At 35.8% G+C, this 15,998-nt stretch overlaps 1 protein-coding gene across 2 annotated transcripts in view; it reads right to left on the reverse strand.

The window, feature by feature from the left end:
• Positions 1–15,998, reverse strand: part of LOC101739066 (uncharacterized) — a 158,774-nt gene that overhangs the window by 34,145 nt on the left and 108,631 nt on the right. For both annotated transcript variants that reach the window (XM_012688646.4, XM_012688645.4), the window contains exons 5-7: positions 7,372–7,469; positions 6,416–6,553; positions 5,077–5,154 (exon numbers count right to left, since the gene is read on the reverse strand). In XM_012688646.4, coding sequence (XP_012544100.1) covers positions 5,077–5,154; positions 6,416–6,553; positions 7,372–7,469 — 314 coding nt within the window. The remainder of the gene's footprint in view (positions 1–5,076; positions 5,155–6,415; positions 6,554–7,371; positions 7,470–15,998) is intronic.

The following is a 15,998-nucleotide window of genomic DNA, read 5'->3' on the forward strand; positions in this document are numbered from 1 at the left end:
GGACCTCTTGTGAGTCCGCACGGGTAGGTACCACCGCCCTGCCTATTTCTGCCGTGAAGTAGTAATGCGTTTCGATTTGAAGTGTGGGGCAGCCGTTGTAACTATACTTGAGAACTTAGAACTCTCTCTACTACTATCTTAAGGTGGGTGGCGCATTTACGTCGTAGATGTCTATAGGCTCCAGTAACCTCTTAACACCAGGTGGGCTGTGAGGTCAGCCACCCATCTAAGCAATTTAAAAAAAGAGTCAAAAGACATCAATAACGTTAATGCCGCCACCCTCCATGAAATATGAGTTCTACGTCTTCTTTTTACAGTCAAAGACTGACCCGCACTTCAAATCTAAACACATTACTGCTTCGTGGCAGAAATAAACAAGGTAGTACTAACCCATGCGGGCTCATAAGATGCCCTACCTCCAGTATTTACGATATGATCGATTAATCGGGTTTGATTTTCATTACACGATGCTATTCCTTCACCGTGGAAGTCATTCGTGGCTATTTGTTAAGTAGGTACGTATTTCATTAGAAAAATTGGTACCTACTTGCAAGATTTGAGCACCGGTACCGTCGCAATACTTGGTACTAATGCACTGTGCATATTAATATTTAGGCTACGACGACTTCATAATGACGAGGCTGAAAACGATGTTATCTTTTAGAATCACTCACCACAGCTCTGAATTAATTATAGCCTTGAGCCTTATCCCATTTACCTAAAAATGTGCAAGCCCATAAGATAAGAGGATCGCGGTTTGTTGAGCTAGATCTTATTCGTTCAAGAACTTCTGGTACGCACGTGTGATTTTACCTAGATAATTTAAATATCAATATTTAGCCGCCAAAGTTTAAATTATGTCGACCACTTGCAAAAGGAAATAAAATACTAATTATTATCGATTTCCAGTTTAAAAGATACATATGATTCTTGCATATTAAAAGAATACAGCTATAGAATCAATTTAATCAAATATACCAAAACCTTGTTATTATTACGTTCAAAATATATTACTGTAGAATTAGGAATCGCAGCACATAAAATAAAAGTTACACTGTTCCAAAATCTTCTGTTATAATAATAATAATTTAAAATTAATTAACACTTTTATTATGTACGCATTGCTTATTTTTCAACCGTCCGCCATCTTCCTTTTCTCTGATATTCTCTTCTCCCTTTCTTTCCGTTTTCTTTCACTCACATCTTAACGCTTCGTTCCTCACTCTTTTCATACGTTCCATTCTTACCATACCTACATTACGAACGGAGTAAATATCGATTTTAAATTGGGCTCTTTCCAACCAACGATCGGGTATACATTTTTCATCGAGAGCTCCCCTTCAAACAAGAACTCAATTATCGTTAAAATGATACATGTTTCATGTAATTATACCGTGAGAACCGAGCGGGCCACTTGATAAATTCGGCGAAGTTGGTCCTAATTGACGTTATTACTAAATGCGTAGTAGATATATACTTAAAGTGAAGACGAATAATACAAATGTGTACTTATTGAGTAATAGTTAAAAGATGAGTAGAATCAAAATTAAATAATCGTTGTGTTTTCGTCCGAAATCTGAGAGTTTTATAATGGCGTTTTTCTGCTCTCCAAATAATCAATAAAAAAAGATGCGTGGGACACCGGATAGGAACGAAGTTCCTTATTATAAAAATATTAATTTTAAGTTCTATTAGAGGTATAAAGAAAATTAAACTGGAGGTTTCGCAACAACCCACGGTCATTCGGTAACGTGAACTTATTGTGGTACACTTCATTCACGGTTGTTTGCATAAGAGTTAGTGTATTGCGCAAACGAACATTCTGAGATCGTGGTCAATGAATGATAAAAAAATATGTTATTTTTTGTACGTTATTACAAAGTTAAGTCGTACACTGTGTGCATTACTAATAAAAATCTTACGTTACGGACGTTTTTTCTCGGTTAGGATACCCCTCCGCATCGTCCCATAAGGAAATTCGTTCCAAAAAGTATAATACATAATATGTGGTTATGGGCAATAACAGAGGCACACTCGTTCCATTGCCTTTTATTAAACTGATCTCCTAAACATACGTCATAGAAGACATGTAAAAGTAAGAATTACAATAACGTAGAATGCTTCATATTCCACAATTGACATTGTGAGGTTATTATTACAGACAACATCAGCTATTTGAAGTATGAGACTTCACGTACTGGTTATACTTATGTTCACCGCATACTAATGCTATACCAAAAAATAAAAATGTCCCTGGTGTATTGATGGCATTTATTTTATTGCACCGATATATTGCATTAGAAAAATTGATTGTATTTAGAAGTCGTCGTGACCTAAGGGATAAGACGTCCGGTGCATTCGTATGTGGCGATGCACGAGTGTTGGAATCCCGCAGGCTGGTACCAATTTCTCTAATGAAATACATACTTAACAAATGTTCACGATTGACTTCCACGGTGAAGGAATAACATCGTGTAATAAAAATCAAACCCGCAAAATTATAATTTGCGTAATTACTGGTGGCAGGACCTCTTGTGAGTCCGCGCGGGTAGGTACCACCACCCTGCCTATTTCTGCCGTGAAGCAGTAATGCGTTTCGGTTTGAAGGGTGAGGCAACCGTTGTAACTATACTGAGACCTTAGAACCCATCTCAAGGCGGGTGGTGCATTTACGTTGTAGATGTCTATGGGCTCCAGTAACCACTTAACACCAAGTGGGCTGTGAGCTCGTCCGCCCATCTAAGCAATAAAAAGAAGATATTTTTTTATTGCCCTTGTAGGCAGACGACTATACGGCCCACCTGATGGTGAGTGATTACCATCGCCCATGGACTTCAGCAATGTCAGGTGCAGAGCCAAGTCGCTGCCAATCGCATTGCATTTGCATTGAATTTATTGATTGATGAATGAGTTCATGGTCCAACGGTCCATTGGTATCAATATACCAAAGCCCATACTATATCACTTTGACATGAAAGTTTCAAATGTGTTACATAATGGCCGTCTCGCTCTAAGCCTGCTTTGACATGCTTGACTGCTTCACGGCAATGTATGGTGCTCCGTACACTTACAGGCTTATAACACACCCTAGAAGCAGTGTCTGTATGTGCCCAGTATATAAATAACTCAATATTGCATATAACTTCCGCTATCAATAGTTATTGTTACCCGTTCTTTAGCAAGGAAACTCACTCCGTTTTACATACCTTAAGTATCTTCCGATATTAAGCAGTAACCATATATACGGACTTGCTCTAAAAGACGGGTCGTAAAATCGTCTGCCCGTTTCCGGTCATAAAAATGTCGTTTATATTCAAATCGAGAGAATCTAGCTCAAAATCTGACCGCACTTATCGGTGCAATAGACGTAGAATAACGCAAGTTTTACGAGATATTTTACTGCATCAATAAAACGTTAAGCAATCTAATATTCCTCGAGACATCTGTATAGACATAAGGACCCATCACATTTACTTACTCGTAAAAGTTCTCACATTTCGAACCTCGTAAAATTATAAGGAAAAGATTGTGTTACAAGAAATGGTTCTGCAAAAAGATGACATTTGTTTTTATTATTTTGAATATGTTTGAGAAATATCTTAAATAACATACTTTTGTTAAAAATACTTAACATCGGAACTGGTCATCGTCATTATCCATAATAATAGCATGTTCGAACTTATATAAAATATGATTCGTAAATACAATAAAGATAGTATATCTAGTATTACCTAGTAAGTAATGAAGTTTACTGATGCTTTATACTAAAAGGATCCACTCAAATTGCTAGTTGCTCCTGAAAAGTTTTTATTCTAATGGACGCCAAACTTAAACTTAAAAAAAAAGAACAGACTAAATTTTCAGGGCACCGTACAAAATAGCCCGAGGATCTGAATTGAAGAAATTCTATAGTTAACTAAGCCTAAAGGGTAAATTTGAAAACTTTTCACGATTAATCAGGCTATTCAGAAAATTTCCTCGGCCAAAATGATCTAGAACACTCTTACAAAAGCATAAAAGTTTACGGCAAACGCCCAATTTCAATGTGACACGGAAAGTTAGAATCGAAAGGGCGTTTCGGCAAGTCATTAAAACCACGAAAATCTAAATATATCTTTTGCTGCAGGATTTTTAGCGGCCTTCGAACGTTAATGCTGCAATGCGGTAAGAGGGATTACGCTATTGTTTTACTGCAATTCTAGGTAAATTCATTACTATGGCTGACCTTTAAACTTCAAGTGCTTAGATAACGTTTGATTTACAGCAACCATATAATTCATCCATTTGTTTGTCATCACACTAATGCTAGTCGAGAGTTCACGGCTATCTATATATTAATACGTGAAGCAAAAACTTCGTACCCCTTTTTACGAAAATTGCGCGGACAGAGGAGTATGAAATTTTCCACACTTATAGAGAATATAGAGAAGGAGTGCACAATGCTAATTTTTTTTTTAAATAATGCATAAAATATACGTTAAATCAATAAAGAAAACATTACACACTCTGTCATGTATTTGACACACACACATACGTATATATTATACTCTTTGTTTATTGTCAAACTTTAGTTAATGCTTAAAGTCTGTGGTCAAATTGAAAATAGGTTAATATTGTTTATCTTTAATATTATTTTTAATATTTTTCACATGGTATTTAAGTATATATTTTTATGTAAGTATATTAAGATATAGCACCGTCCAGTTAACTTATTCCTCTCCCTGCAAGGTTGCCTGGAAGAAATCGCTTTCAGCGATAAGGCCACCGATTTATATCACCGACTTTTGTTTTATTAGTTTACTCTGTACATATTAAGGTGTTATATAAATAAAGAGTTATATTATTATTATTTGTCTATAGTGTAGTCTTGGCGAAATCTGTGATTATAAAAGTATAATAGACTTTGACAATATAACCTTAATAATGTTCAAGCTCATAATTTCAATTAATTATAGTCGAATTTCGACTATTGCGAGACCGCTAGTATTAGGTTAATAGCTTTGAAATTAATCAACAAGAAGGCAGCGAAATAAATGTTATAATGAAAAATGAAGCTAATTTAAAAACAATAATTACCGAACAAGCTGTAGATGCAGAATGGGCCCCACAAGTCGTTCCAGCCGCTGCTGCCGCCAATGCACTGCTTCCCGGCACCTGCGTTATTAACACAACTTTAATTTCTCAAGTCACTACATAGTATAAACAAAGTCGCTTTTTCTGTCCCTATATCCCTATGTATGCTTAAATCTTTAAAACTACACAACGGATTTTGATGCGGTTTTTTTTTAATAGATAGTGTGATTGAAGAGGAAGGTTTATATTTATAATAATATCCATTAAATAGTGGAGAAATCAATAATAAATAACAGTTTCCGAAGCGAAACGAGGGCGGGTCGCTAGTAAACTATAAAAATATACCGTACACACCATACAACAGTAACAATACCATCACACGGTAAACAAATGAGCTCAATTTAATTAGCTCGATATTTCTACTGTATAATTTTAACTTAAATTTTAAACGATAAAATTGAACTAAGTATGAAGCTGAAGATGAATAGATGGTAGTTTGTTAATTACCATTATTATTAGATCCAAGTTATGTTATTTCCTATATGGGGAAATTAATTCATGAAATCAATGAACGGAATATTATGGTACCTAAGCTTTGAAGTATCATCGTTTTTCTTAAATGATAAAAGCAGATTGACGAACAAATTACAAAGCAAGTTTCTCGTATATTTGTTATTTTAAATACAACATCGATAACTATTAAACTTACGAAACGAAGTACTGAAATTTGTATTACATGAATAATCAATATTTGTTACTTTTTGGATAGGATAAATAGGTACCTACCGTAACGTATATTATTATTATAGTAATTCATTTAGGGAATAAGTTTATTGCATTACACTAATTTAAAAGAATTACTAAATAATTATGTCATATCAAGCTACGAGTACATTAGCGTTAATTTAATTACAAATACGACTACTTTTATACGTTTTTTTTTTCTATTTTTATTAGAATTATTGAACTCAAATTTACGGGTACACATTAAATGGTAGGTATAAAATCTTAATATTAAGGGATAAATACAAAAAAAAGGTGAGTATACGATGGAAAACTTTGTTTTCAATAAACAAACCATATTTAAATCCTAAACTGTTGTGGCTGTATTCAAATGGCACTGTTCCACCTGTCAACACGATTTTGTATACAATTTTATTTTTATTTAAAACTACATTTCACGTAGGTATATCATATTAATAGACTTTAGTTAATTGGATCACCAAAGCTAATTCGATTTCGGTCTTGTTGTTATTTTTGCACATATTTATAAACAAAAAAAGCATGTCATTAATTGAAAAAAACAATAAAGTGTAATTTGGTTTAACGATCAGAAAATTACCTTGAGTTGTTCTTGCTTGTAATCTGGCTGGTAAGGTAACAGCATTCTTATCTTGCCCCATCGGTTGAAAAACAGAGCTATCGCTCCAATCCAGACTATTAACACCAGAACTACGATTCCGATTTCCACTCCTCGTATCTGCGATATTATAGTCTTTAAATTTTATGAAGAGAACGAGAGATAATATGTTATATTTAAATAAAAACGGAAGAATCAACTTTCCTTCTGATAATGTTTTTAAAATTACTTTTAATATCCACCGCGCAATTTTGTGAACTACACAAATATTCAAAAAAGTAATGTAGACTTATGGCTAGTAGACTAATGGCGGACTATGGGAGAGGCCTACATCCAGCAGTGGAGAGATACAGGCTGATGATGAATGTAGACTTTCTAAAATATACTTTTTATAAAGCTGATAAAGATCAAAAAAATAAAGCAATAAATTAAATTAAGTTTAATGAATGAAAAATACGTTATGATACTGAAGACATTCGACAATTGTTAAATTCATTATCGGAAGTAAAACTCAGATTATATTTTTTAATTTTTTATTGCTTTAATGTACGGACGATGTCACAGCCCACCTGGTTTTAAGTGGTTATTGGAGCTCATAGACATCTATAACGTAAATGTGCCACCCACCTTGAGATATAAGTTCTATGATCTCAGTATAGTTACAACGGCTGCCCCACCCTTCAAACCGAAACGCGTTACTGCTTCACGGCAGAAATAGGCAGGATGGTGGTACCTACCCGCGCGGACTCCCAAGAGGTCCTACCACGAGTAAATTTTAGCAGTAAACGTGGTATAACCTAACCGAACAATAACAAAAGCAGAGTTTTGTTAAATACATTTTCAGCCAGCTTCAAGCACGCACGAAACAGACGAAATACGATGTAACTTTGAAATAGGAACATATCAATAACAAGGTATAGCATTGTTCAAAATCTCACCGTCGGGAACGTAGGTGAGGGATCGGGTGGAGCTACAGACGAGCGGGGCGTTGCCCCCACCAGTCCCCCGTCCTGCTGCGGCGATGTCCGTGGGGGCTCTGCACAAACACGATACCGGCATTAGTGCTAGACATCTATGATTGACGTCTATTGTTTGTTTGAGTACTTTGCGTTATCAAAAGTGACACGGTCCCGAAAGTGACTGCAAGTTCGGATAGGCATTTTTGTAACCGGAAACCCTGATCTGCTTGAGGTAATGCAGCTGCTTTGATACATATACATAGCTTTTTGATTCTCTATGCGCGCAGATAATTCTGCATCTGTGCATCTGGTAGGCAGCGGCTTGGCTCTGCTCCTGGCATTGCTGAAGTCCATGGGCGACGGTAACGACTAACCATCAGGTGGGCCGTATACTCGTCCGCCAACAAGGGCAATAAAAAAAAGTGTTAAGTGACATAGAGCCCATAGGCTTTCAATGTGCATGACGCTACCCAGTTTGAGACATGATGCTGAAATTTCAACAATAGTTTTATTTATTTATTAAACCGGAATGCTTTACTGCGTTAGCGCGGAAAGATGCAGGACATGCAGGAAGATGCACATCACCTCTACAATCTCAGATAAAACCAGCTATCTAAAAGTGACAATGTAAATTAGGACAGAGTAATTTAGAAAAAATTTGAGATTTCCCTTTTATTGAAATTCGTCCATAACATTTTCGTATGGGTTTCGCATGCGCATAGATTTTTTCTTTACCTTATTTTAAGCGATTCCCAAGCTGGAACTATATGCTGAATGAAAAGCACTCCTATTCAAAAACGATTCAGATATACTAAGCATAAATACAAACTTCTACTTTCATTATCATATTTCATGAACTGGTAATGTATGTAAAGCTGACTGTGTTGCGAGATTCGGCATGGTTTTTGCATATAATCCGTAACACTCCAACCACTGGCTGTCGGAACAGCTCTCAGTAGTAGTTCAGAGAGATTCAAGGAGGAAGGCGTACAAATTCAACTTTAACATAATTTAGATTTACCAAATTCATTCAGACAACTATAAAAAAAACTACAACTAGTTACATCATCATAGCTTTTGACACGATATCGAAAAGCACTAGCCCGATAATCTCCTCCCAAAATTAGATAAACATAGCCTAATTCGTGTTGATAAAAAGGATTACAGCATTATCTATACGCAGTCATAGAAAACAAAATGTCGACACCAGTTTTAGAAATCGGTCAAACCACTCGAGTGTGCTTTGCACACGGCATGAGGGCTTATTCGAGAGATTTGCGTGGAGATCTCGAATGCTGTACATATAATAATATAAGGCATAGGCACATATTTGGGCCTTAAAATTCAATATAAATAAAAACATTTTTATATTAATGTTCATTACTTAATTTTTTTTCACGAATTTTTATGTAATTTCAAAACTCACGAATGTGTCATCTCATTGTGAAAGAATAAACAAAATCATGTCCATTTTGTGTCAGATTTGTATGTTGTAATATTTCTGTAGTTTAATAATAACGATGCAGTAATTAAAAATATATATTAGTAACCTCATTAAAACCGCTTTTATGGTTTAAGCTCGCGTTTTTATTGTCATTAAATTATTTTCGATTTTTCAAATATATTAGAGGTTCGGTGGTCACCGATTAAACAGTAAAAGCAGTTTTGATTAACTCTACAACTGAAGGAAGCATTGTATTAGCAACATCTTGGAGTCTAGAAGATTTTTATACATAGCGTGTCATCAAAGAATAGATTTAGGAAAGCGTTACCTAAAACCCGCGAAAACTTGATAAAGCACTCGTAATAATAAACACAGCAAAATATTTGTAAGTCGATGTCATAAATTCGTTACTTAAAGGCGAAGAATTCTACAGAATTCTGATTTCAGAGAAAAACATACAAGAGAACATGAATACGAAACGTCTATAATGATATGACTTGAGTTTTCGAATCAGCTTAATATGGTAAATTTGTTCTTGGAATTTTTCTGGATGTCAGTCTTTAACGTTTCAATATTTTCATTTATAATTTTCGAAGTTTCAAAGGCCTTATGATTCGTCTGACTAACACACATCTACAAATCGTGAACCGCATAAAAACCTAAGTAAGTAAGTAATTACCAAAGTATTTCCGCCGTGAAGCAGTAATGCGTTTCGGTTCGAAGGGTGGGGTAGCCGTTGTAACTATACTGAGACCTTAGAACTTATATCTCGAGGTGGGTGACGCATTTACGTTGTAGATGTCTATGGGCTCCAGTAACCACTTAACATCAGGTGGGCTGTGAGCTCGTCCACACATCTAAGCGATAAAAAAAAGTAAGTTTAAAACTATCAAAGCCCATGTCCTATTTGAAACCAAATACCGATATTTTATAGCCCAAATCAGAATTCAGATTAAAACTATTAAAGCCCATGTCCTATTTGAAACCAAATACCGATATTTTTAGCCCAACTCAGAATTCAGTTTAAAACTATTAAAGCCCATGCCCTATTTGAAACGAAATACCGATATTTTATAGCCCAAATCAGAATTCAGATTAAAACTATTAAAGCCCATGTCCTATTTGAAACCAAATACCGATATTTTTTAGCCCAAATCAGAATGAAGTTTAAAACTATTAAAGCCCATGTCCTATTTGAAACCAAATACCGATATTTTATAGCCCAAATCAGAATTCAGCTTAAAACTATTAAAGCCCATGTCCTATTTGAAACCAAATACCGATATTTTATAGCCCAAATCAGAATTCAGCTTAAAACTATTAAAGCCCATGTCCTATTTGAAACCAAATACCGATATTTTTAGCCCAAATCAGAATTCAGATTAAAACTATTAAAGCCCATGTCCTATTTGAAATCCAATATTTTTTAGTCCAAATCAGAATTCGATCTTGAGAATACTCCCCTGCAATGCATCCGGAAGATCGCGCACGGGTAAACGAACTGTCTGAAACTGGATCGGTGCCAACTACACAAGAGAAATGGAATGAAAAGTGTAACACTTGTTTTATAGCGTTTAAAATGCAGCACGCAGTTTTAAAATAAGTCAGTTAAAGAAAGATCTATATCGGAAGATCTTGTAGACTGTTCATAATGCTATACGAGTCAATTCACATTTCGTACCGTTAGATTTAAGAAAGCTTAATCTATAATAATTTTATTATTTTATTTTATTTTATATATATTATATAAAGATAAAGAGGAAAGATTTGTTTGTTTGTTTGTTTCGAATAGGCTCCGAAACTACTGGACCGATTTGAAAAATTCTTTTTCCATTAGAAGCCGACATTGTCCCTGATGAACATAGGCTACTTTTTTTTTATTTTTTTTTATTATTTTTTTTTGTTTTATGTGTGTTTTAATGTTTCCGAAGCGAAGCGAGGGCGGGTCGCTAGTCTATAATAATATTATAAAGCTGAAGAGTTTGTTTGTTTGAACGCGCTAATCTCAGGTTATATTGGTCCGATTTGAAAAATTCTTTCAGTGTTAGATAGCCCATTTATTGAGAAACATCACGCAGAGCACCAGTAACAAATGTTTTAAAATCGGGGTTTTTTCCCTTTTGAGACCTTCCGCTGCGTGCGCTGCGGAAACGGTTAAACTTTCGCTAAAATAATGTATGACAGAATTGTTCCCCTTTAAAATATCTAAAAAAAGTCCGCGACAGCATATGCTTATATGGTAAGGTTGGCTCACTATAACGTTTTTTATGCTAACCAAATTTGTTCTAAAATAAAGCATTATTTGTGAAAGTGTTTTTATAAAGATGATATTCTTACCTTATCCTTAAAATTTAGCGTTATGCCAAAGTAACTATTCCACGCGGACGAAGTCGCGGGCAAAAGCTAGTTTTAGATATTTTAATAATAAAAATTGGTTTCACATATAATAATATGTCTAGAGAGCAGTTGCGAAATATCAGATCTTAGTTCTGAAACACTTAGCTACGAGCTGCCTTATAGATTGTACTAAAATTGAATATGCTCTTTATGAATGTACGTCTTGTCTGGCTACCATGACATATACATGTAATATGTACATGCAGTTTTAGTTGAATACTCCTTCAGTTGTGCTCCTCATGTCTGAGCGTCATGACCACCTCCATCCATTAATTTGGTCCTAACGATGCGGTGTCATCTCATTCTGTCTTCAGTTACTCAGAAAAGATGGTGGATCTAGTGTTAGACCGCAACCATGTGTTTCTTTTTCCTCCTGCTTTGCTGGCTATTTTTCCTATAACTACTATAGATTTGCTCGAGGCTGATGCAAGAAAGTCTTGTTTGGCTATTAAGTTTATCGAGTATAGATACATTGGTTTATTATCCATATTAAATAGGGAACTTTATTTTTTAATATAATCATTTTATTTTATATATTTTATATAATTATCATTATATTCGTTGGATTTATAAATCGGAAATAACTTTACTTCGTAATGTTAGCAATGGCATTGGTTTATGATATCTTTGGACTGATCACATAACATTAGCTAAATCGTGAGTTAAGTGAGCCTCAACCAATCTTATACAAAGAAATTATTCATCAACTTCATCAAAATAATTTTTTATTTGATCGTCCTAATTTAACTTCCCCAGGTTTGTTCGAAGCGTCGTTACTTACCAAGGTAATATTTGGCTCCGGATAATTCATACGTTGCTAAAAGCGAAACGAAAGATCAATATCTTTATTCAAAATAATACAGAAATTGAAAATAGATTAAATAGCACCCGCGTAGTCTCAGGCGATGGTCAACGACTCAAAGATCGGGATTAACGGAAAAGTGAAATGGACCTTGGAATCAGAAATTTATGAGAAGATAGGAATTAGCTGGTCAAAGTCGAACAGTCGTTTTTCCGAGAAACAATATTCGGCAACAGTTCTGTAATGTCACTTATTTTCGTAGCTATGTATATAAAAGTACCTGGCTTTGCGACTGTAAAAAATAACACGACCTTTTCACACACGAGTACTCAAGGCAGACGTATGTATGAATGTAATAGTACTTTGTTTACATAACTATCTCATGGGGCGCTCAGCGGTGTGCATTTGGGAGGACATGTCACGCAAAATGTGACCTTATTACTTATTCATAAGGTCAGCCACATTTTACTTAACGAGAAATAACATTTTTTAAGGATTTGTTAGGTATTCTTTGTGTAATACTGCTCGTTATTTTCGAGGTGTCCTGTCTTTGTTCGTGAAGTGTCAAGAATGGCATGTTTAATTAGCGAATCGACTTATTTCTGAGTTTGCAGCATTTTATTGCTATCTTATTCATATTATAAATGTTATGATAATTCACTACATACTTGTACTAGAAACACTGGTGGTAGGACCTCTTATGAGTCCGCGCGGGTGGGTACCACCACCCTGCCTATTTCTGCCGTGAAGCAGTAATGCGTTTCGGTTTGAAGGGTGGGGCAGCCGTTGTAACTATACTGAGACCCTTATAACTTATATCTCAAGTTGGGTGGCGCATTTACGTTGTAGATGACTATGGGCTCCAGTAACCACTTAACACCAGGTGGACTCTGAGCTCGTCCACTCACCTAAGCAATAAAAAAATATATAAAAAAAACATATATTATACAAAAAATACAACTTTATTTTTTATTTTTTTATTGCTTGGGTGCTGAACGAAGACTCTAAATTTCAAATGTTTTAGTTACGAAATTTATATCGATATCAACAACCACATATCCAACCTAGATACTGTAGTTCAGCAGTCACTACACCAATGAAGGAATCATTTCAATTGAATAATACACATTCGGATTACTGACTGATGTTCAAACAAAGACAACTTCACTATTCATGTTTGCCAATTGATTTTAACAACGACTCTATAAATTTATAGATAATGACAATTAATATTGGACTCGTGTATCAGGCGATACAACACACGATTCATTAAAATTAATTATTTAGTTTGCATCAAATAAAGCAGGTAGCGGGTTGGTTATGCCCGTGGTTACGACCGATGTCTATACAGCGTTGACCTCTCGCCGTCACTTGGGGCGTATGTTGCCTATAAAAAAATACTACATATATTTTTACCGTGCAATCATTCCCGACGAGATAAAGCATTTTTTTCTATTGTCTCAGCCCACAGATGTCCACTATTGGACATAGGTCTCCCCCAAGCCTCGCCACAAAGACTTGCGCTGCTTGGATCTAGCGGGTCCCCACGAACCTCAATAGGTCGTCGGTCCATCTTGTAGGAGGCCTACCCACGCTACGTCTTCCGATACGCGGTCGCCACCCAAGAACTTTCTGGCCCCAACGGCCATCCGTTCCACGAGCAACGTGCCCTGCCCACTACCACTTCAACGTCGCAAACCGTTGGGCTATGTCGGCTACCAAGCATAAATAACACAAATCAAAATTTTTGTATATTTGGTAACATGAAATATGTTCACGGCCATTTTTCTTTCTCAGATGATGTCAGGTAGTGAAAATAGTTAAAAACACTTAATCGAATGAATCCCAAAAATTGTATTCGAAATAATCAAATGATGTCATCAACAGACAAACACTAAGATATTAAGTGCCTTAGTAGTTTGTAATAATTGACACAATTTTCATTTTATTGATTACGATAATTTTCCTGTTGATAAGAGTTCATAGACAAAAAAATAATTAAAACACTTGTTGCGTGCACAGGTTCGCGTGCTCGAAACGTCCCGAGTTTCCAACCCTCGTAATTGAGTTTACTATTAAAATAATTACATTAAATTTATCTAAGTATGACGTGAATTCATATAATTTCCTTTGACAAATATAAAACCGAATAATGGACGTTTTGATTGTTATCGAATAGCTCAAATAGCGAAGGCTTGCTGGAACGCTAAAATGAAATAAGATATGGATGTGTGGTGCCTAGAATAGCCGCCCCATCTTTTCCAACGGATGTCGTAAAAGGCGGCTATGGTCCACAGAATGGTAAACCAATACTGCAATCACCAACTGGCGTCTATTGGTGCAAGGGTATCTTGTAGGCCATAACAGATAGGTACAACCGTCATACCTATTTCGACAACGAAGCAGTTCACTCAGCTTTGGATAGCCGTTATATAAACTGCAACTTTTTAGAGCTTATATGGGTGAACGAGCTCACGGCCCACCTGGTGTTAGTAGTAACCGTAAAAGTAGTAACCGGAGCTCATAAGCATATACAACGTAAACGCCGCCCACTTCGAGACATGAATAGTAAGGTCTCAGTTCTATCGTACAACGCGGCAGAAATAGGCATGGTGGTGGTGCCTACCCGTGTGGACTCACAAGATGTCCCACCACCAGTAGACTTCACATACAGCGACTTCGCGTCTCAAGGTGAACTATAAATTTACGTAGATCAATATTAGATCAGGAACAACATGCTGGTGGGTGAATAGGTTTCCATTACTCTTATTTTTATAGTACAAAGTCGTAGTTTATTATTTTATTCTATCGTCAATAGTTTTCGCAAGGCACGCCATGTAAAGAATATTTTAGGTAATTTTTTTACACTTTGGGTTATATTATTTGAGTTTTAGTAAGGACCCCTTAATTTTTTCAAAAAAGATTATGGCCTATGTCACTCGGGAATAGTGTAACTTCCAAACACTGAAAGAATTTTTCAAATCGGTTCAGTAGTTTCGGAGCATATTCAATACACAAACAAACAAATCTATCCTCTTTATAATATTAGTATAGACTATGCTCTAAAACCGGTCAGACCATGAAAGCGCACACCGTAGATAATATTCAGTCTCGTCTCTTAATGCTAATGTGGAGTTCGCATGTTCTGACAACTGTATTAATAGACGACACGAAACGGGGCGAGCTCTTTCACATTAACAAACCTTTGAACTTCTAGTTCTTTGCAGATTGACGGAACGCTGGGCATCGAATTATCAATCCAATAACTTTCATCGCTTATTTGTGTATGCTTTCATAACTTTGTTTTCTTGTATGTTCTGTAGTTGAATTTCGTAATTGAGTTTAAACTTTTTATATTATTGCATAAACGACAGCCTGTGTGATGTTAATTGGTTAAAGGAGTCCATTGTAATGAAGATGCCGCAACCCACCTTTTTTCTTTTTTTATTGCCCTTGGAGGCAGACGAGCTTACGGCCCACCTGACGGTGAGTGGTTACCGTTGCCCATGGACTTCAGCATTGCCAGGGGCAGAGCCAAGCCGCTGCCTACCGCTTAATACTCTCCACAAGCCTCTTTTAAAGAAGGACATGTCATAGTGCTCAGGAAACACCTTGAGACAGACAGGTTCTACGCTTGGTTTAAAAGATGGGACAGTCATTATAGAGATGAGAATTCGTTCTCATGTCTCGAAGAGAGTAGTGACTTTCGCATTGCCTAGACTATGAACTCTTATAGCCACTATAACTAGGTCACCAGTTAAAATATTCGTCCACTTAGTGGTATATAAAAAAGTAGAAAAATCAGTAATCTTTGGTATTTAATAACATTATTAAAATGCTTATAGGTTTTATTGATGAACAACCAGCTTCATGTATTAGATTTCTAACATGATTGGTAGGAAGTGATTTGTGACCAACTTGCGCCTATTACACTTTGTAAACTATTGATGGAAATCCAATACG

Source organism: Bombyx mori, chromosome 8 (genome assembly GCF_030269925.1).
Source record: "Bombyx mori chromosome 8, ASM3026992v2".
Lineage (NCBI taxonomy): Eukaryota > Metazoa > Arthropoda > Insecta > Lepidoptera > Bombycidae > Bombyx > Bombyx mori.